General features: G+C 38.9%; 1 protein-coding gene across 3 annotated transcripts in view; it reads right to left on the reverse strand.

Moving 5' to 3' along the window:
• Positions 1-23,826, reverse strand: part of LOC110219743 (putative small intestine urate exporter) — a 107,823-nt gene that overhangs the window by 21,196 nt on the left and 62,801 nt on the right. For 2 of the 3 annotated variants that reach the window (XM_021003356.2, XM_021003360.2), the window contains exons 13-17: positions 18,811-18,986; positions 7,748-7,981; positions 7,571-7,658; positions 7,135-7,221; positions 2,076-2,194 (exon numbers count right to left, since the gene is read on the reverse strand). In XM_021003356.2, the coding sequence (XP_020859015.1) occupies positions 2,076-2,194; positions 7,135-7,221; positions 7,571-7,658; positions 7,748-7,981; positions 18,811-18,986 (704 nt within the window). The remainder of the gene's footprint in view (positions 1-2,075; positions 2,195-7,134; positions 7,222-7,570; positions 7,659-7,747; positions 7,982-18,810; positions 18,987-23,826) is intronic. The other variant, XM_021003359.2, reaches the window with a different exon arrangement.

Raw genomic sequence — 23,826 nt, forward strand, 5'->3', positions numbered from 1 at the left:
CAGGAAACGAGTTCAAGACAGCTCAGTCATTTACTAGCTGTGTGACCTGAGATAAGTCACTTCATTTTATTTGGCTATAGCCTTTTCTTCACCTGTAAAAAAGGGATAGTAATATTTTGTTACTACCCTTACCGGTTGTTGTAAGTACGTATATGTAAATTTACTTTCTAAAGCATTAAATACTATGGAAAAGCTCTCATTCTTTTTAAAAATAACTTTTGCCAACATCTTTTATTTTCACATTGCCTAAATTTCTCCCATATCTCTCCTCTTCTTCTTTTTCAGAGAGCCATCTTATAAAAGAAAGAATATTTTTAAAAAGAAAAATAAGAAGATGAGAAAATAAAATCAGTAAAACTGATCAATATATTGCAAAAGTCTGAAAATGCCATGTTCTACACCTATTAACCTCTCATCTCTGCAGTGGGGTTGAGGGTGATGTCTTCTCAATATCTTTTCTTTGGTAATACTTGGTTTTTGTAATTCTGAAACATTCACTTTTCTTTTCTTTTCATAAAATTAAAGAGGGTCTCATTTATTTGCTTTGCTAGCAGCTTTCAATAAAAGTGTTAGAAAATAAAGAATGTATTAAGGTACAGAATATTTAAAAGACTACAGGGTTACAAAATCAAAGGCATATTTTCAGTGGAAAATCATGGTATGGATGTCTCTAATATTACTTTTGTGCTTCATTTAGATTAAGTAATATGTTGGAGGAAAAGAAAGTCCCAGAGATTTATTCTTAGTGTTTTATTTGCCAGCACTCTTCTCTATGTATATATATTTCTCTTTCCCCCCATTGTTTACAGTAGTAGTTGGTATTTTTATCATGTGTTGTTATACCAGTTCTAACTCTACTGCTCATATTCATTCATTGAAAGAGGAAATGATAGGGGTTAAAAAAAAATAAAAAATAAGACAACATCTATATAGAAACTTTTCATCTGCTGAAACTTTGAAAAATATTGTAGCACCTCTTAAAAACAACTCTAGATTTGACTTAAGCCGAATACTCAGAATTTTAGAGTTTAGTGTGTTTAAACCCTGAGCTTCCTCAGGTTTCCATATGAAAACCTTTTCATTGTTAGTACCTTGGTTATGGTGCTCAGGTAGTCCCGAATTTCTTAAATTATGTCTCCTCTGTTTTTTAGGTCATTTGTTTTTGCTATATTTCATATTTCTTCTAGTTTCTTGGTCCTTTGGCTTTGTTTCAAACATTTTTGTTGTCTCATGTAGTCATTATCTTCCATTTGGGCCCATTTTAATTTTCAGTGAGTTCGTTGTTCAGGTAAAGTTTTGTTCCTCTTGTTCCACGCTGTTAGTTCTCTTTCCAACTTTCAGTAGTTTTGTCATGGTTGTTCGTTCCTTCTCCATTGTTGTATTCCTTTTGTATGTTGTTTTCTTGGCTCCACTGACTTCTCTCTAATCCGTTCATGTAGCTGTTTTCATGCTTCTCTGTACTTATCACACATGTCATTTCTTACACCTCTGTCATACTCCATTACATTTATGTGTTACGGTTTGTTTAGCTATTCCTCAATTCATGGACATTTTTGTTGTTTCCAGCTCTTTGCAAAAAGGAATTGTATAAATGCTTTGATGTACATGCCTGTTTTATTTTTATCATTATTTTCCTTGAGGTATATGCCTAATAGTGGAATCTCTAGGTTACTTTATTCACATAATTCTAAATTGCTGGCCAAAGTGGTTGTACTAATTCACAGCTCTACCACCAATGCACCAATGTGCTTATCATTTCACACCTCCTTCAACCCTAACTATTCCCCTCTTTTGTCATCTATGGCAATTTCTGGGTGTGAAGTAAAACTTCAGCATTGTTTTGATTTACATTTTTCTCATTATTAGTAATTTAGAACATTCTTTACAAGGCTATAAATTGTTTGCAATTTGTCTTTTGAGTACCATTTGTTTATATCCTTGGACCACTTATCTATTGGGAAATTACTTTTGGTTTTTATATTTGCTAGTTGTTTATATGTCTTGGATACCAAATCATTATCTAAGAAATTTTATACAAAGATGTTTTCCCAAGTCAGCTGTTATTTTTAACACACCTGTTCAGCCAATGAAGAAATAATGTATTCTCTTTCACTGTCACTTACAAATGGGTGTTCCCTAGGGTCATCGTAAACAAGAGAAAACCAGATAATAGAGAAGATGCAGCCAATGCCTCCTAGGGAAAAGAGGACCAAGTTAATGCTTTTCCAGTTGTGTCTTATTTGATAGGACTCTGCCCCAAGTTGACATGCTCCCACCCCCATCTTGTAAAAGCCATCACACACAGAATTCTATTCATTTCTTGATGAGCCAATATTGCCCTTTTAGTTTTTCATTTTACCCAACTCATTCAGCTTTCCAACTCACATCATTATTCTGCACTTGTCTAATTCTCTAAGGTCGTGTCTAGGACAGCCTCCAAATTGGCAGACTTTTATTATCAAGCAACTTTTTACGTATCACAGGTGGCAACAGATATTAGAGTAATGTCTTCTTTCCTATGTGTATTCTTCACATGTGAAGCTTAGCATAGATAATTCTGAGGATGTGCCAGGTTTAGAAATGTTTAAGAAATGACCTGTAGGAAATATCATTCTAAGGTTTTTTTTAAACTGCTTAGAGTCACTCTTTTATATTGGAATTTTGTCACATGGGGCAGATCTTGGGCTTTCAGAATTAGGGAACTGAGGATTCTTTTCACCCAAATTTTGGGCTCCTGACATAGCCTCAGCTGTAATGCTTGGTAAAGCTAAGAGGCAGTAACAAAACAATGGCTTATTATTTTTACTCTTTATATCAACCACATATGCTCAGAAAAAGCACAGACTACTCTGGGGTGCTCTGAAGCCTCACTGAAGATGATTAATCTGTATTGAGGTCCATAAGTTATCTTTTTACATGAGAACAATAAGATGTCACAGTTTATTCTTCTTTTGTACATTGAAATGTGTGTTTCTTGGTGATTGTTATATTTATGAGGAAAAGAAATTAAAAACATGTCTACTGTTAAATCCATAGACTTGAACCTTAACCAGAAAATCAGTGGCCCCTTCTTTAGAATCTCAAGTAGAGGTTTGTTGAAGGAAGCTCATCCCCTGAGAACAGACAATCTTGGAGTGATTTTGATGGAGTAGAAGCCATTGATACAGATGTTGGCATTTACATTGATCACTTTACATGATTCTTGACTATTGCTCAGAATTCCCTTCACTAGTGACACCTTTTTAAACAGTGTGTGTTAAGAAGATCTATTTAATTGAGGCAATATGGAGCACCAGTGATCTCTCCTTGAGAGGATTTCTTTACAGTTAGGTAAACTAGACCTGATTCAAAAGCTATCAGCATTATTTCCCTGTTGATGAAATCTACATTGTCTTAGCTGACTGCAATCTCTTTTCATTCTACCTCTCTCTCTGCCTTGCAATCCCAAACCCTGTTCTTCATCCATGCTCTGACCCACCTTGGCTCACCAGCTCTTTCCCAGCCCATCACCCTTACACTACACTCTCCTCCTTTGCCCATCTTGAAATGATTGTGAACCACTTCAATGGCATACTTCTCTTGAGTCCCTTGCTCCCTTATCATATTGCTGACCTTGCCCTGCAAAGCCTTAGTCTTTGGTCACTTCATCCATATCCTGCTTACACTCTTATACATGCCGATGAATGAAGGTAGGGGGAAAAATCATGGAATTGTGTTGATGGGTTACACTACAAATTCATATATCCCATAGCATCAATAAATTTATGTTATATGACCTCAACTGGGACTTCCCTATGACAATGCAATTCTTTCACATTTCTCTACTCAACTCACTATCCTATTTACCACAGTAGCTCTTTCATCACTCCTCAAACCCATGAGTCTCTGACTTTCCATCCTCTCATCTGAGAACCTTGCCTCACATTTTACTTAAAAATTGAGGCCATTCACTGAGAGCTCTCTCTTCCCTTCATTTCATTGCATATAACCCAGATGCCTTCTTCCACTATCTCCTTCTTCTTGCCTGTTTCACATGAGTAGCTCTTCTCCTTGCCAAGGCAAACCACTCCACACGTGTGATGATCCCATTCCATCCTGTCCTCTGTAGCACACTGTCTCCCTATCATCCTTACTCTATCATTTATCTTCAGTCTCCCCCTGTCTACTAGCTGCTTCCTTACTATCCACAAACATGCCCATGTCTCTCCATCCACACTCAAGAAGACTGTCTACATTAGATGTGTCAGCTCCTTTTCCTCTCACTCTCTTCTTAACTCTCTACAATCTGGCTTCTGACTTCATCATTCAAATGCAGCTGCTATCTCTAAAATTACTAATAATCTCTTTTTTTTTGCCTTTCTTTGATGAGGCAATTGGGATTAAGTGACTCTCCCAGGGTCACACAGCTGGTGTCAAGTGCGTGAGGCTGGAGTTGAACTTAGGTTCCCCTGAGTTCGAGGCTGGACTCTATCCACTGAGCCACCTAGCTGCCCCAATAATCTCTTAATGGACAAATCTAATGACCTTTTGGGAAACTACATAGTACAGTGGATAAAGCACTGGGCTTGGAATTAGAAAGACTCAACTTCATGAATTCAAATCCAGCCTCAGAAACTTACTTGCTATGTGATCCTGGGCAAGTCACTTAACCCTGTTAAACCCAGTTCTTCATCTATCAAATGAGCTGAAGAAGGAATGGCAAACCAGTCCAGTATCTTTGCTGAGAAAATCCCAAAATGGGGTCACAAAGTCAGACATGATGAAATGACTGAACAACAATGACCTTCTAACAATCCTCATCCTTCTTGACCTTTGACCTTGACAATGATGATCACCCTCTTTTCTTTGATATTCTGCTTCTGCTTTCTTCTGTTTCTCCTCTTACCTATCTGACCACTCCTTTTCAGTTCCATTGCTAGATCTTCATCCAGGTCCTCCTTTTAACCCTGACCCCTAGTCTTTTCCCTTTATACTATTTCACTTGGTGGTCTCATTAGCTTCCATGGATGCAATTATCATCTCTAGGCTAATGACTCTCAAATCTACTTATGTAATCTTGACCTCTCTGTTCTCTTTCATTCTTGCATTGGTAACTGCCTATCAGACATCTTGAACTGGGTGATCTGTAGAAGTTTTAAATTCAACATACCCAAAACTGAACTCATCATATTTCCCCCCAAACCTTCCTTTCTTCCCAACTTCTCTATTACTGTGGAGAGTCCCACTACCTTTCCAGTCCCAGCCTCAAGACTAGTGTATCCTTGATCCTTCACTCTGTCTTACCTTCTACATCAAATTTGTTACCACATCCTGTCAATTTTACCTTTATTACAACTCTCCTGATGCTCCTGTTATTCATGAGAATGAACCCCAAAGCCTGAAATTGTTTTAGAAAGAATTTTAATAGGTTGTTTGGCACGCAGACAGTGAGAAGAAGGTGTGGATCCCTTATGGGTCTCTGTAAGATTTATGTTTTATAGGGTTCAGACAAGAATATCAGCACAGGAACTGCTAATATTCAGCGGTGCGACTTTGCAGAGAGGACAGTTCCCAAGGAAGGTCCATTGAGATGTATATCAAATAAACATAAACATCTAAATTTGGGGAACCCAAAAGGCAAGAATTGGGTTGATCCAAAATAAGATCTGAGTGGTATCTAAGACTTTCCTGAAGCCATCCAGCTTTTCTGGAGTGTCTCTGAATTCAGTCTGACCTGTAGAGTAAACTTTTGGGCTAGACAATTTATAGTCCCCTAAAGTTAGGTTCACACAATATAATAATTAATATTTTCTGAACAACATGATAAAATAGTTCCCTACACCCTACTCTCTTCTGACACGGTCACCAGTCTGATGTAAGCCATTAGCCTCTAACAGCTAGACTTGTAATAGGCATCTCCTCACAAGTCTTTTCCTGCTGCAGCCCCTCTACCACTCAGCTGTCAAATTGATCTTCCTAAAATGAAAATCTGACTATGCTATCCCCCAACTCAATGAACTCTAGTAGTTTCATATTTGCACGCTCAAATACAAAATCCTCTGTTTGGTTTTCAATGTCCTTCATAACCTGATCCTCCCCTACTTTTCTACTCTTTTTACAACTTGTACCACTTCATCACTTCTCTCTGCCCACCCCACCCTGTATCCTCTGTGATCTGATTATCCTGGCTCCTTTGCTGTTCCTAACACACAGCACTCCATCTCCTCACCCTGGGCATTTGCATTGGTTGTCCCACATGCTTTGAATACTTTCCCTCATCTCTTCTTCTTGTTGTTCAGTATTTTTCAATTGTGTCCAACTGTTTGTGACCCCATTTTGGGTTTTCTTGGCAAAGATACTGAAGTAGTTTGCTCTTTCCTTCTCCAGTTTATTTACAGATGAGGAAACTGAGGCACATAGGGTGGATTGAGTTGCCCAGAGTCGCACAGCTAGTGAGTGTCTGAGGCCAGATTTGAACTCAGGAAGGTGAGTGTCCCTGACCTCAGGCCCAGCACTCTAGCCACTGTACCATGTAGCTGCTTCTGCCTCTTACCCCTAGCAAAAATTCCACCTTCTACAGGAAAGGGTTTAGATCCCTCTTAATTCTAGTGACTTCTCCCTGAGATTATTTCTAATTTATCCTATCAATAGTTTGCTTATACATAGTTGCTTACATCTTCTCACTAGACAATGAGTGCCTTGACAGCAAGGATTACTTTTTGCCTTTCTTTATATTCGAAACATTCAGCACAGAGCCTGGCATATAGTGGGTAATTAATAAATATTAGTTACTTGAGCAACTGAATGCACGTTCGCAAAATAGGCAGGTCAAGAATGTTTTTAACTTTTTTTTTAATATTGCTTTTAGAATCAGCTGGGCTCTAGTAGCCAGAGGACTGGACAAAGAATGAAGGCAACCTAGTTATATTGATTCAGCCACTAACTTACTGTGTGACCTCGAAAAGATTATTTTAAGTTTCTCCAATTTTCCTCATTGGATTAGAAGTTTGAGTAAAATTCTTTCTTGTCTTTTTCAAACCTAATTACTTATGAACTTTTAATGTGGAATCTACATGGATATCATAAGGGATGCAGATTTCCAGGAGTAAAACCCTGAAAAATGGAAACAGTTGGATTTGAGATGAAGTCACTTACCAAATATGTAGAAGATACTTGGCCAGCCTGGGGACTTACAGAGGAAACCACCCCCGATGACCACAATGAAATTTCCCATTGTTGTACCTGAGTTGAAGATTCAGAGTAAGTTCAGGGTCAGAGCATTAGAAGTTCAAGTTTCTGGGGCTTTCTTCAAACTATTGGAATTAAGGAGGGTGTGAATAACTCGCATTTTCAATCTGCACAAAATTTAAGATTAATAAGAAAGGGGACCAAAGTATTGTGTCTCTAGCATTCCAATTTTGTGCATGAATTGGACCAGATGACCATTGATGTGCTCTCTATGTCTTAATTTCTGTGATTCTATTTTATTTATGTTCCTACCTTCAAGAATTCTTTTTCTTACACCAAGATGGATGTGGGAAAGATACGGAGGGATAGAAATGTAATACAGCTGTTATAATTGGGTCTTTACCAGACAAACCAATGGTACTTAGTTGAGTACGTTCCAGTGGTGGAGCCCATTTTGGCCAAAATGCAGCTAGAGCACTGAAGTTCATCCCCTGAAATCAAGATGAGAAGACATTTTGAACTGTGAATGAAATTGAGGCATGATCTGTCTTACTCACCTATTTTGAAGGTGAGCTGGTACCTGAGACAGGCCTTGTACTATCCTTACTAGAAACAAGTAAGGCAGTCCCAAGTTTGCTGCTAATGGTGTCAAGAGGCTGAGAACTGAGGAGAGAAGCAATGATAATCCAGCTATTTTCTTTCCTCCAAGAACTCCAGAGAAATAACCACTTGGGATTGTTGCAATAAATGAGCCATAGAGCATAGCACTGAGGAGGAGACCCTGGATTTCTGGGTTCCAGTCATATACTGGTACCTGAAAAATAGGAAAATGACTCTTTGAAAAATTAATTAATTTTGATTTATCAACAATCAGTTCCATAAACTTCTGCATTTTAAAATTTTCTCCCACTCCCTCCATACCCCCATGGTGTACAATCTCATATAGGCTATGCATATACATTCCTATGAAACAGATTTTCACATTAGTGATGTTGCAAGTAAGAATTAGAACCAATTGGAGGAATCACCAGAAAGAGGAAACAAAACACAACATAGGAACACCATCCTCCTAGTCCCTTGGGCTTCTGGGCTCCTCACTCCCATATCCAAGCTGTTACCAAGGCCTGTTGATTTCACTTGTGAAGCGTCTCTAATATAGTCCTCCTTCTTTCCTCCAACACTACCCTCACACTGGTGCAGACCCTCCTCATTGTTGCTATTGTTCAATTGTGTCTGACTCTTTGTGACCCCATTTGGGATTTTCTTGGCAAAGATACTAGAGTGGTTTGCCATTTCATTCTTCAATTCATTTTAGAGATGGGGAAACTGAGGCAGATGGGGTGAAGTGACCTGCGCAGGGTCACACAGCTAGTAAATGTCTGAGGCCAGATTTGAATTGAGGAAAATGAGTCTTTCTGACTAGGGCACAGTGCTCTCTCCACTGTACCACCCTCATTCCCTCACATAATAGCTGCTGGTGGATCTGCCTACAACAAGTCTCTCCCCACTCCAATCCATTCCCCATTCAGCCATCAAAATGATTTCCCTAAATCTCAGGTTCAATCATGTCACTCCTCTTCTCAATAAACTTTAGTAGCTCTCTATTGCATCTAGGATCAAATACAAAATGCTCTGTTTGGCATTCAAAGCCCTTCATCACTTGTCTGGCTCCTATCCTGCCAGCCTGCTTGTACCTTACTCCTTGACAAATACTGTTTGATGGAGTGACACTGGCCTCCTGGCTGTTCTACAAACCCTCCATCTCTTGACTCTGGGCATTTACTCCCACTCCTGGAATATGTGGCATCCTGAAGTCAAGCTACTGGTTTCCTTGGCTTCCTTTGGTTGAGAACGAACAATAATTTTCAAAAAGGATCAAACTGACATCACTATGTTAAGGTCAAGGTACGGTATGTCTGACTATAGCCGATGAATCCAATGTGAGCTTGGAAGTCTCTGCCATAGGTTGGGCACAGATGATTCATATGAACATTTGGAGTGGAGATGTTTCTAAATGTGTGCATCTCATGTTTCTTTTGAGCTACTGCAATTCTCTTTTGCTCACAAAGCATAGCACTTTCTTTGATGCAGGGATGCCTTGCTGGGGGGACCTGTGCTAGTGTCTTCCAAGTCTCACAGTCAATTACAAAGTTCTTAAAACACCTTTAAAATGTCCTTCTGTTGCTCCTTCTGACCTCCATGTGAGCACTTGCCTTGTGTGAGTTCTTTTAGACAAATGCATGTTTGGCATTGAAACAATGCAGCCAGCAAATCTGAGTTGCGCTCTCTGCAGTAGAGTTTGAATGCTTGACAATTCAGCTCAAGAAAGGACCTCCATCTTTTCCTGGAAGCCTTCCTTAACCTCTTTTCACTCCAGTGCCATACCCCTGTTAATTACTTCCTGTTTGTCCAGTAAATAGCTTGCTTTGTAGATTTCTTTTTTGGTTGTTGTTGTTGTCTCCCCATTAAATTGTAAGCCCCTTGAGATCAGGGAGTGTCTTTTGCCTTTTTTTTTTTTACACACCTAGGACTTAGCATGTAATGAGTGCTTAATTAATGTTTATTGATCAATTGACCCGGAAATTCTGGATTTTGGATTTAATGTATTGGAGAGTTTTCTTTATGGATCTTTTAGGAGGTGACTGGTGATTTCTTTCAATTTCTACTTTTTACTCTTGTTCTAAGAGATCTGGGCAGTTTTCTTTTATGATTTCATGAAACAGATATATCTAGACTCTTTTTGGGTTTTCATGGTAGTCTAGTAATTCTTAAATTATATTTCTTTTCCAGTTCACTTATCCTTGTTATGATATGCATTATTTCACCACTACCCCCCATTTTTCAATGTTTTGACTTCGTTTTAATATTTTTAGTTGTCTCATGGAGTCATTATCTCCTGTTTGTCTCATTGTAATTTTCAAGGCATTTGTTTCTCAACAAGGTTTTGTGCCTTTTTGTGTGTGTTTTACAGATGAAGAATCAGAAACAATCAGAGGTTAAGTGACTTGCCCAGGATCACACAGCTAGTATGTGTCTGGTTCTATTTTTAAACTCAGGTCTTCCTGACTCCAGTCCCAGGACTCTATCCACTATGCCACCTACCTTATTTTTTTTAATGTGCTTAGTAGAACATAAGAGAGGATTCAAAATATAGAGCAATAAATTTCCATTTCAAGAAAGCCTATATAATAAATACTAGGCCATGAGCTGAAAGCTGTCCATCTTTTCTTTGCTTCCTTGTAAGTTTTCTTTTGTTTTCTGCTGTGTACTTTTTTACTTTGTTCTTTTTTCCCCCCTTCCTCCGCTTAGAAGGCTACAATTACGCACAGATATGTGTGTGTATCTGTGCATGTATGTATATGTATATATATATATATATATATACATAAACATATATACACACATACACAAATATATATACATATATATACATATGTATATATACTTATATTCACATACATATACTTAGATACCTATAATCATACTTGTATGTAGACATATACATTCATATATGTTCATGTGAGACTACATTATACGTTTTTGTCCTTTGTTTCTCTGAGGGTGGAGGACATCTTCCTTCATAAGTCCAAGTCTTTCCATGTTTTTCTAAGTCCATCAACTCATTTTTCCTATACCATATCAATATTCCAACCTTATGCTATCTAGTTATTTTAAGTAGCCTAAAACAATATTTATTAGTATGGCATAGTTTCCCTATTTTTGTCTTTGATTAAGTCTATTTTAGTTTTAACTTTGTCTGAGATAATGATTACTATCCCTGCTTTTTTCCCTAATAAATTCTACTCCTGATCTTTATTTTATGTTTATGTGTGTCTCTTATTTCCTATCCTTCCTGATCCTCTATTTTGTTTCTGCCTGCTAGATTGACCTCCTTTTACTTAACCTACACCTCACAAAGATCCTTCCCTTATTCTCTCCCCTACCCTAAAATCCCTCCCTTATCTTCTCCCCTCCCTATCCCCTTAGCCTCTTATTTCCTCCTGAATTTATAAGACTTTCATGACCTTCTAGATATATATGTATTGTTCCCTGTTTAACCCATTCCCAATGACAGTAGGGTCCCAGAACTCCCAGCCCTCCTCCCCTATCTAATTCTTCTGTTTCGGTTCTTCATCTCACACCTCATTTTCATAAAGTAATTACACTTTTTATCTTCTCCTAGACGGTTTACTTTTTAGTATCACATCATGCTCAGCTCTACTCATTTCTCTCAATCTACCCAAATACTAATAATAATCTTAGACTACAATGTACATTTTTTCCCTAGTAAATTCTACTCCTGTTTATGTGTATCTCTTATTTCCTATCCTTCCTGACTCCTCTACTTTACCTCTACCTGCTAGCTTGACCTCCTATTTTAACCTACCCCAAACAAAGATCCTTCCCTTATTCTCTCCCCTACCCTAAAATCCCTCCCTTATCTTCTCCCCTCCCTATTACCTTAGCCTCTTATTTCTTCCTGAATTTATAAACTTTTATGACCTTCTAGATGTATATGTATTGTTCCCTCTTTAACCCATTCGCAATGAGAATAGGGTTCCAGAACTCACAGCCCTCCTCCCCCATCTAATTATTCTGTTTCAGTTCTTCATCTCACACCTCATTTTTATAAAGTAATTACACTTTTTATCTTCTCCTAGACGGTTTACTTTTTAGTATCAAATCATGCTCAGCTGTACCTCATTTCTTTCGATCTACACAAATACTAATAATAATCTTAGAATATAATGTACATTTTTTTTAGGGAATTCGGGTTAAGTGACTTGCCCAGGGTCACACAGCTGGTAAGTGTCAAGTGTTTGGTCTGAGGCCAGATTTGAATTCAGGTCCTCCTGACTTCAGGGCCACTGCTCTATCCACTGTGCCACCTAGCTGCCCCTACATTTTCTCATACAAAAAGTAAATACTCTGTTCTTATTGAATCCCTTATAATAAGTCTTTGATATTTACTTTATGTTTCTCTTGGATCTTGTATGTCAAACTTTCTATTGAGTTGAGGTCTTTTTGCAACAAAATCCTGAAAGTCTGGCAATTCATTGAATGCCCCCCCCCTTTTCATTCAAGATTATGCTTGACTTTGCTGGATATTCTATTTTCAGCCTCAACCCCAGTTCTTTTGCTCCTCCATATACAGTATTCCAAGATCTGTGGTCTTTTAATGTAGCCACTGCTAGGTGTTATGTGATTCTAATTGTGGCTCTGCCATATTTGAATGTTTTTTTTTTGTTGCTCATAATATTTTCTCCTTGAGCTGGGAGTCTCAGAATTTAGCTATGATATTCCTGTGGATTTTCCTCATAGGATCTGTTTCAGATGGTGTTTGGTGGATTTTTCCTATTTCTACTTTCCCCTCTTGTTCTAACACTTCAGGACAATTTTCTTTAATATTTCTTTAAGAAATATCTTGTATTATTGTATCAAGATTCTTTTTCTCATTGCAGTTTTCAGGTAGTCTGATTACGGTTATGTTTTCTCTTCTTGAACTGTTCTCCAGATTAGATTGTTTTTTCTTATGAGATGTTTCCGTTTCTCTTGTATTTTTTCATTCTTTATATTTTGTTTTGTTATTTCTTGGTCTCTTAACTTCCCTGGCTTCCTCTTGCCCAATTCTAATTTTCAAGGAATTATTTTCTTTCTTAAGATTCTGGATCTCCTTTTGTAGTTGGTTGACTTTCTTTTCACAATCTTGTTTTTTCTTGGATTGTTCTTATTTTTTAAAATTTTTCCTCATTCTCTCATATTTTATTTTTTACAGTTTTTTTAAAATTCTTCATTGAATTATTTTTGGGCAAGTGACCATTTCACATTATTGTTTGGGGTAGGAGAGGATTACTTTTTCTTCACTATCCTCCTCTGAAGATGAACCCTGGTCTTCTCTACTCATATAGCAACTTTCTATGGTGGAGTTCATTCTCCTTTGCTTATTTTTTTTTTTAATTTATAGCATCTTGTTATTATGATTACCTCCAGTCCTGGGATATGGGGGATGGTGTCTCTGTCCTCAGGTCCTCCTTCAGTTCTCCCCTCTGGCCTGGAACAGAAATCAAGAACTTCTCTCTCCTGCAAGTGTCCACAGCCAGGGGGCATCCCTGCACTCACCAGTGCGTGTTCGGGTTCCTTCTCACCCAGTGTGTATCTCAGCAGCATAGCTGGGCCTGGTGTCCCTTATCAGCAGAGGTTCCCTCAATCTTCCCCTTGCTCAGATACCCAACTCCTCACACTGTCTGGGAGGTGAAAATTCCTGTGGCTGGAGCCAAGGCTACCTCCCAACACAGGTGGCCCCAGGGATTGTTGCTTGCTGTTTCAGTGGAAGTAGCCTGGAGGTATTTACTTCACAGGGACCAAACCTTGGATCTTCTCCAATGGTCCAAGGAGGACCACTGTTCTGTTCCAACTCTTGATTATTTTTACTGCTCTACATTCTTCCTGAGGCACTATTTTGTCTTCTTTGTGGAAGAAATCTGGAAAGCTTGAAATTTTCTGACCTACTTCACCATCTTCCCAGAATCCTCTCTCCACTTACCTGCTTTTATCAAAAAATAAAATAAAATAACATAAAAACTTTTACTTCATCTCTTCTAAGAATTCTAACTGAATTTGCATCAGTCCTTGAGACTTTGCTTGCCAAAGTTTTGGAGTCTTTCTTTCCTCAGTTTGTGTCTTGTCCTTGTCAACAGAATACCTTTTAATAGTAGGATATGGTTTCTTTGTTTGCTCATTATACTCCTCTATTTTCTGACTTTAGAACTGATATTAGGGCTGGGCTCTACACACATCTGTAGAGAATGTCTGGACTCCTTCTGTTGCTACTTTCTTGGGGTGTATTGAGTATTGTGTTTTTCCAATCTCTTGGGTACAGTATAGTCTGAGGACCCATAAACTTTTAGAGCTTCCAGTGTACCAAAATCTGATCTCTGACCTCCTGATGAGCACTGCATGTTTCTAACCTGGGTTTGAGTCCAAGCAACACACCTTTGGATTTGCCTTTTGTTGGAGTTTCATAAGACTGCTACTGTACTCAGCCACTATCAATTAGTTGGAGAGTTCTGCAGGTTCAGAGGAACAGAACTGCAGCCTCCCCTTTGCTCTGGAAAATCCTGCCCTGATTATTTCCCTGCAGGCTTTAGTCTGGGCTGGAATCTGGAAGTGACATCTTGGCGGGTTTAATAACATGCCCACTTCCCACTTTTCTACTCTTTTTATACCTTACACTCCCCCTTGTAATTTGCGATCAAGTTATACTGACTTCCTTGGTGTTCCTTGAACAAAACACTCTATGTCTTTACCCTGAGTATTTTCACTGGCTTTCCACAACCTGAAATTTCTTCCTTCCTCATCTCTACCTTCTGGCTTTCCTGACTTCCTTCAAGTTGTAACTAAAATCTCACCTAGAGGGAGCCTTTCCCAGTTCCTTTCAAGTCTAATGCCTCCCTGGTGTTGATTATCTCTGATTTGTCAGATAGGTAGCTAGATATGTATAGCTTGGTTGTATATAGTCATGCATGTTGTCTCACTTATTAGACTCTGAACTCCTTAGAATCAAAGAGTGTCTTTATTTTTCTTTGTATCCCCAGTGCTTAGCAGAGTGTGTGGCACATAGTAAGCACTTAGTACATATTTATTATCTTACCGACTATTGACTTACTTATAGATGTAAGGAAATGGGGAAAGGGCAGGAAAGGCCTCTTTGAAAAGTTGGGTTTTGAGCTGAGTCTTGGAGGAAGCCAGGAAATCCAGGAGGCAGAGATTAGGAGGAAGAATATTTAAGGTATGAGAGCCAGTTTGAGGAGCAAGAATGCCATTGTAACTTGATTTAGAGTGCATGGCGGTCAGGGTGTGAGTAAACTCTAGAAAAATTGGAAAAGTAGAAAGAAGGCTTCAGGCAGGGAAATCCACAAAAACACTATTGCAATATTCATAGTGTAAGGGATGAAAACCTTCACAAGGCTAAATGAGTCTGGAGAACGGATGTATATAATAGATGTTGTGAAGATCGAAATGATTAAACTTGGGGGCAAGTTGGACATGTGGAGGAAATCTGGGTGAGATGTTGAGGGTGACAATGTAAGCCTGGTTGAGTGGGAGGAGCAGTGGGAGATCAATATATGGATATTGTATATAAGCATATACAAAATACATACAAAGTAATTTGAGGGGGAGACTCTAGAACATAGGAGATCATCAGGAAAGGCTTCATAGAGAAAGTGGTGTTATAGTTGGGGCTTGAGAGTAATTAAGGACTCAAAGAGGTAAAGATGTATTTCAGTCAATACAAATGTTCAAAGGTAGGGGGAATGGAATATTATGGTGGAAGAAGATGACTGAGCTACTTTTAGACACTTGTTGAAATCTTTGGGATAAGTCATAGAAAAACCTTCTGCAATTATAGTAATAGTAATGTAGAAAACTACATACTGGGCCACGAGGTGGCACCACAGTGCACAGAATACCTGCCCTAGAGTCAGGATGACCTGAGTTCAAATCTCACCTCAGACACTTACTAGCTGTGTGATCCTGAGCAAGTCACTTAAGCTTGTTTACTTCAGTTTCCTCATAAGCTGGAGAAGGAAATGGCAAGCCACTCCAGTATCTTTTCCAAGAAAACCCCACAAGGGGTCATGAAGGGTTGGACATGACTGAAAGAACTCAACAACAGCAATAATGCTACTTAGATACATGCACATACACCTTCAAGACTCCTGTGGCAGCGTATTAGTCTTAAATTTTTTAGGGGAAAAATATTCTTTTGAATTTTTTTTTTTAGGTAATTGAGGTAAAGCGACTTTTCCAGGGTCACAAAGGTAGTAAATGTGAAGTGTTTGGTCTGAGGTCGGATTTGAACTGAGGTATTCCTCACTTCAGGGCCAGTGCTCTATCACTGCACCCCCTAGCTGCCCCTAGAAAACAGATTTAGGAAAGTAGGAAAGGTTTCTTTATCTTGAGCCTAAATCTGCATTTTTTTTTTGTGAGTTCTATCTATTGCTTTAAGTTCTGTTTCCTGGATCCAGAGAGAATAAGTCTAATCTCTCTAAAAAATGAAAGGATTTCACATATATTCATGATGGCTATCACGATTTCAGTTGTCTTCTCTTTCCCCATGCTAGAAATCTTCAGTTCCTTCAGGTGGTCTTCACACAACACGATCTTGACTCCTTCAACATTTTGGCTGCCCTCCTGGTGACATTTTCCAACTTATCTGTCTTGTCCAAAATGTAGCTTCCTGATCTATATGCAATACTTCAGATGTGGTCTGAGTGAATCTGAACCCACGGGGCATTACCTTTGTGGTTCTGGATGCAGTAACCTTTTCTTGGACCTATTATACTTTAACCTGACTGCTGTGTCTGAGGGCCCCTCCCCTAATGTTCTTGTAGCATGAGGTATTATTCTCCTTGCCCTTTCACCTTCTCGTGCTCTGTTTCTCTGCATCCTCTTTTCTCCTGCTGATCACCTCATATGGGCATTCCTGATGAGTCTGTATTTAGCTCTCTTCTGTTCTCTCCCTTGCCCTTTGCCCCTGGTGAGCTCATTCCATTCTTGCTGCTTATTACTCTCACTTCTATGAAGTTGACTCCTAAATAAATAACACTACACTGGGGTGAAGAAAGTGCCTGGGTTTAAATCCTGGCTTTGTTCCATCAGGCAAATCACTTACCTTGTCTAGGCTTAGGTTTCCTCACTTACAAAAGGAAGGGATTAAACTAGATTAGGAATTCCTGACCTCTTCTTGTTTCATGGACTCCTTTGGCAGTCCAGTGATACCTTCGAACCCCCTCTAAAAATTGTGTCTTTGTATTGTTTTTTGGCTTTTCTTTTTTTAGTGAGGCAATTGGGGTTAAGTGACTTGCCAAGGGTCACACAGCTAGTAAATGTGATGTGTCTGAGGCCAGATTTGAACTCATGTCCTCCTGACTCCAATGCAACCTAGATGCCCCTCAAAATTGTGTTTTTAAGTGCACACAATAAAATGCTTATAATTGCAAAGGAAACAAATTATGGTGAGATACAGTCATCAAAATACTTCTGAAAAACTAAATTCATGTACTTCAGGTTAAGAAGCCCTGGGCAAAGTGAACTTAAAGTCTTTTCCAGCTCTGAACCTATGATCATAGGGTTCTGTGGTACAATAGTCTTTCTACTGTACAATTGTCTTTCTATTTTGCCCCTGGACCCAGATGGCACCAGAGGAGAAAGTGAGGCTGGTGACCTTGCACAGCCCTCCCTTACTTAACCCCCATTCACTTACAAGTCATGGCATTGTCCTCCTGATGTCATGGTCCTCTTAGAGAATGAAACACAAAGAACAACAACTTTTTGGGTGTCTTTTGTCCCTGGTAAAGGGGCAGCTCAAGATCAACTTTTCTTAAATGGAACTCACCATTTACAATCTCCTGGCTCCTCTTTGTCTTTCCTGTTTCTATCAACAGCATGATCATTTCCCTAATTACAAACAGTTAGGCATTCTCATAGCTTTGTAGGCATTTGTGATTCTTTGATGTCCTTCAGACATAGTTCCCATTGGGTATCATTTTCTTCCAATTCTCTCCTTACATTATTTCTTACCTCTACCCCCTATTTTCTGTTTGTACTGCCAGCATTCCACTTTAGGCCGTCATTTCTTCCCAGGGACTTACAATATCCTCTTAACTCTTCTCACTGACCTTTGTTTTTCTACTTTCTCCTTCCATTTCATCCAATATGTTCCATCTAGGTTATTCTTCCTAATACACAACACTGATTATGTCATTCCATTTCTCAGAAACATTTAATGGCTCTCCATTCTATTCTGAATATAGTTAATGTGCCTGGCTTTCAGGACCCTCCAGCATCGTGTTCCAAATTACATTTCCTGCCTTATACAATAGGTGGTATTTATATAGGTAGATTAAGATTTGGAAAGCACTTTCCAAAATATTGTCTCATTTGATCTTCACAACAGCCCTGAGAAGTAGGTGCTATTGTTATCTTCATTTTATAGATGAGGAAACTGAGGCTGAAAGAGGTTAAGTGACTGGCCTATGGGCACACAGATAGTGTCTGAGGTCAGATTTAAATTCAGGTCTTCCTGACTCCATGTTTAGTGCTCTATTCATTACATTCTATGTAGCTGCCTCCACTATTCCCTTATGCACTCTTTACTCTAGTCAAATTGAACTATCTGTCATCTCCTCAAAATAGCATGTTTCATGTTTTCATCCCTTCGTTGACAATATTCCCTTCACCAATACTTACTCATCCTGATATCAGTCCTTAAGACATTCATGGTTCAACTCAAAAGGCATGGCATCCATGAAGCTTATCCCTCATGTGATTTTTTCCCTGATCAGATGTTGGAGCATTTTGAATTCTTACATACTTACATTCTGACATTCCTTATTTATTGATGTATTTTTAATGTCCCAGAATCAGAGAACTTTAGATTATAAAGAGATCTCAGTGTCCATCTAGTCTAACAGTACACATATATATTACCAATTAGATCAAAAACTCTTAAATGGCAAGGATCTTGTCTAATTTATTATTAGTCTAGTGTCTACACCAATGTATGTTTCATATATAGTAGGTACAAGAAATGTCTATTGTTTAAATGAATGGAAAAAGTTGGAGCTGCCATTGACTTACCCCTATATCTGCAGCGGCACCAGGATGTCTCTTTGTGGAAACATTGGATTGATTTGACTGGTCTGTGTGGTTCACCATGGCAACAATGGCAATACTCAGACTGGCAAATTGTGCGGTTATTATTAGATTACAGAAATGTATCATGATGGCCACGCCATATCTTACTGAACAGAAACCTTCGAGAGAGACCAAGACAACAATCATGTAGTAATTGTATAAACAGATTAATTTTCTTTTTAACAAAATATGTCACAAAATCTGTCATAGGATTGTTCCATTTCTATTTAGATTTACATAGTTTTTGGTTGCCATCTAGACAAATGAGTATCATAGAAAAGAGAAGTGGAGTTAGGTGGTAGATGACATATTGATTTTGAAACACAGAATGTCAGATGAATGTAAAATCACTGATACAAATAATGAAGTCAGGATGAAACAAGAATAAGCTTGGCTTTGGACATGTTGAGTTTTAGATGCTATTGAGACATTCCAATAGGTGGAAGTGTCCTATAGGTGGAGCTATCCTATAGACAGTTGAAGATGTATGTCTGCTGCTGAAGATAAAGGTTAATGATGACAATATAGGACTGGGAATCATTTGGATATGGTTAAGTCCAAAGAAGTAAGTGAATTTGGCAAAGGGACAAAGTATAGAAAGATAAACAAGGAGGATGAGGGAAAGAACTTTGCAGAAAATTCAAATTGAGAGGTTAGGAAGAAGTGGAGGATTCAACAAAAGAGATGTATGGGGAGAAATCTAGTACCAGGATCAGAAAGCAGCATAGGCATTTGGTAGAACTAGAACTGATGTTGTCATCTGAGTAGATTCGAGAAACTGCCTTGACGGAAAGAAGGAATTTGAGGAACAAGTCAGAAGCTTGGTCTACAGGGAAGTATAAGTAGTCATGGGAGACTTTGATTATCTGGACATTTGATGGAAATCTCTGCCTGAACAGAGCAGTTCCATTATCATTATTTTTTTTTGTTAGGCTTGATATTAATTTCATCTTTCAAAATGTGGAGGAACCAATAAAGGGAAATTCCATTCTGGGCTTTATTTTCGGTAAGAAGGAGGAAGTGGTTGCTGTAGTGGTAATGATAGGAACCTCAAAAGTGGGGTGGGGTAGAAAGTAACCATCAAGTGTGTGTGTGTGTGTGTGTGTGTGTGTGTGAGAGAGAGAGAGAGAGAGAGAGAGAGAGAGAGAGAGAGGAGAGAGAGAGAGAAGAGAGAGGGAGAGAGAGAGAGAGAGAGAGAGAGAGAGGAGAGAGAGAGAGAGAGAGAGAGAGAGAGGGAGAGAGAAGAAGAAGGAGAGGAGAGAGAGGAGAGAGAGAGAGAGAGAGAGAGAGGAGAGGGAGAGAGAGAGAGAGAGAGAGGAGGAGAGAGAGAGGAGAGGAGAGAGAGAGAGAGAGAGAGAGAGAGGAGAGAGAGAGAGAGAAGAGAGAAGAGAGGAGAGAGAGAGAGAGAGAGAGAGAGAGAGGGAGGAGAGAGAGAGAGAGAGAGAGAGAGAGAGAGAGGGAGAGAGAGAGAGAGAGAGAGAGAGAATGAAACCTAGGCATAATCTAGGAGGCACTCTAGATTTAGGGATAGAAGATTTTCAAAAAGAGAAGAGAAGGGACATGTAGGGGTTCATGAACAAAGATTTTAAAGTGGGAAGTTAGCCTAGGGGCAGATGCAAAACTGTCAAGAATAAAATTCTGAAGATTCACAGTGTTTTCAAATGAGGAGGCAAAGGGGGAATTATCTAGATTTGTGGCTTCTCACCTTTTTCATACCATGAATTCCTTTGTCATCCTGGTGGCATGAACAGATATCTTCTCAGGAATTTTTTAAATGTGTAAAATAAAATCCATAGGATTACCAAGGAAAGTAATCATATTGAAATATAGTTACCGAGATATTAAAAAAATATGTTCATGGACTCCAGATTAAGAAGCCTGATTTGAATATTGATATGGCTGCAAAAGGAACTTATCACGTGACTTGGATTTTTTAAAAGATTTGGACAGATAAATAGGGAAAAAGAAAAAAAAATTAAGGGGATAGGACTGCAGCTCGGGATTGATTGGATGATTTTAACTTGTAGTAGAAAAAAAGCAGAGATACCAAGGAGAAAGATCTTGGGACCAGAAGGGACAGACCAAGAATGACTAATAGGTAATTGGCAGTAGGGTTTTGACAACGAAAACCTAAATGAACTTTTATTTATAATAATACACTCCAACTGAAACAGCTAATTATATGTACCTGTGGTCAATAATGGATGGAGCATGTTGGAAGATCCCATAACTCTGCTTCCTATGATAGGCATGCCAGTAATGGATGAAAGCCAGCAACATTCTTCCCAAGACATAATAACTTTATCCTCTATAGATAAACTTTAATGAATACATGTGCTTTGAGAAAAATGCAGCTTATTTCTTCACAAATATTTTATTAAAAAAATTAGAGATGGGGGCAGCTAGGTGGTACAAGGGATAGAGCTCTGGCCTTGGAGTCAGTAGAATCTGAGTTCAAATCTGGCTTCAGATATTTGACACTTACTAGTTCTGTGACCCTGGGGAAGTCACTTAACCCTGACTGACGCACCAAAAAAAATTAGAGGTGGACCCCACAAAGACTATAATGATTTTATAAGATGAACTTTCTAGTGTTATATTTTTTAATCAATCATTCCATCAACAAATACTGTGTCCACCATGTGCTAGGCACTGTGGTAGGGATACAAGTCTAAAGAATGAAATAATCTTTACTCACAAAGAACTTATATCCTAATGAGGAAAACAAAAAAGTACATACAAAAATATACACTGCAAAAATATAAAGTGAATAAATAAAAATCAGTAAAATTAGATAAACCCAAGATAGATTTGGAAGGAGGATACTAACCTTGGGGGGATTAGAAAAGACTTCATAAAGAAGATGATGCTTGAGGTGTGTGTTAAAGGAAGTGAGTGACTCCAAGAGGTGGTAGTAAGGATGCAAAGAATTTCAGGAATGTGGGACTGACACTGCAAAGGCACAGGGATGGGAGGAGTATCTTGTGTGAAGAACACAGAGAAATCCAATGTAGTTGTATCTTGGATCACAGAATGTGTGAGGGGAAGTAATCATCTAATTAGTCTCAAAGGACTAAGTTATGAAGGAGTTTCACTGCTAAATAGAGAAGTTTATATTTTATCCTAAAGGCAATAAAAGGCCACTGTAGTGCAGGGGGCAGAGTGATACATGATGTCCAGTTGTATTTAAGGAGCATTATTTTGAGAGCAATGTGTAGGATGGACTGGAGTAGTGAGAAAATTGAAGTGAGGAGATAGGTCTTTTGTTAGGATTTTGTCTAACATAGGCGAGTGATGACGAGGGCCTGAACTAAGTTGTTAGCTGTGTGAGGAGGAATAAAAAGGAGCCATATGTGAGAAATATGAAGGAGGAAAAGGTAAAAATTTGGCAACTGATTGAATATGTGGAGTGAGACATTAAAAGGTTACGCTGAAGTCACAAACTTGGCAGACTTGAAGGAATTGGCAGCTCCTTCAACAGAAAGAAGTTTGGAAGTAGAGACCTTTGAGGGAAAGATAATGGATTCAGTTTTAAGAGATGCTACTTTTCAAAATTTTACTGGAGAAACCAGTCTGAAATGTTCAGTAGGCACTTGAGATGTGGGACTGAAGCTCAGGAGGGAGTGAGGCTGGATTTAACAAAACAACTACCATGTGCCTGGAACTATACTGAGTATTTGTGGTGGATATAGAAGAAACTATTCAAGTCTAGTTAGGCCAAATCAACAAACATTTATTAAGCACCTGCTCTGTGCCAGGCACTGTGTAAACTTAGGGGATACTATGAAAGATAGAAAGTCAGTTTCTGCTTTCAAGGAGCACATAGTCTAATGAGGGGAGGGGACAACATGCAAAAACTATGTGCAAACAGGATAAAGAGAGAAAAAGCTAGAGAGGATCTCAGATTGAAGACACTAAGATTAAGGGAGAGCCAGGAAAGTCTCCTTACAGAAGGTGAGAGTAGATGAGATTCAAAGCAAGCCAGGGAAACTAGGAAGTAGAGATCAGGAAGGAGAACATTCCAGATATGGGGGAGAGTCAATGAAAATGCTCAGAGATGGGAAATGTACTGTTATGTTGCAGGAATAGCAAGGAGCCCAGTGAGTTATTCGATCACAGAGTTTGTAGAGAAGAAGGCAAGAGAAAGGTTTAAGAAGAAAGGAAAGGTACAAATTGGCCAGATTATCGAGAGCTTTAAAAGACAAACAGAGGGTTTCATACCTGATCCTTGAGGTTATAGGGAGATACTCTAGTTTATTGAATGGGGTGTGTGTGTGTGTGTGTGTGTGTGTGTGTGTGTGTGTGTGTGTGAGAGAGAGAGAGAGAGAGAGAAGAGAGAGAGAGAGAGAGAGAGAGAGAGAGGGAGAGTGAAAGAGAGAGGAAGAGAGAGAGGGAGAGAAAGAGAGACAGTCAGGCTTCAACTTTAGAAAGATGAATTTGACAGCTGAGGAGAGGATGGGCCAGAGTGGGGAGACCTGAGACAGGGAGATCAAGCAGCAGTCTATGCAAATAGACCAAGCATGAGGTGATGGGGCCACTAAGGGGGTACTATCAGTGTCAGAGGAGAGAAAGGCACATATGTGAGAGACGTTAGAAAGGTAAAATTCATAGGCCTTGGCAACTGATGAGATATGCAGGGGTGGTGGTGGTGAGAGAGTAGGGAGTCAAGGACTCCCTACATGTTTGAGTTTAGGAGAGTAGAAGATTAGTGGCATCCTTTTCATTAATAGGTAAGCTAGACAGAGGAAAACAACTTTAAGGGAAAGATAATGAGTTTTGTTTTGGTCATTTTGGGTATAAGATGTCCAAAAGGCAGTTGAGGATGTAAAACTTGAGGTTGAGACTGTATAAATAGATCTAAGAATCATCTTTATAGAGAGAGTAATTGCATCCATGGGAGCTGATGAAATGGAAGTCAAATGAAATAGTATATAGAGATAAGAGGACCCAAGACAGAGC

Source organism: Phascolarctos cinereus, unplaced genomic scaffold (assembly GCF_003287225.1).
Source record: "Phascolarctos cinereus isolate Bilbo 61053 unplaced genomic scaffold, phaCin_HiC Scaffold_726;HRSCAF=1367, whole genome shotgun sequence".
Lineage (NCBI taxonomy): Eukaryota > Metazoa > Chordata > Mammalia > Diprotodontia > Phascolarctidae > Phascolarctos > Phascolarctos cinereus.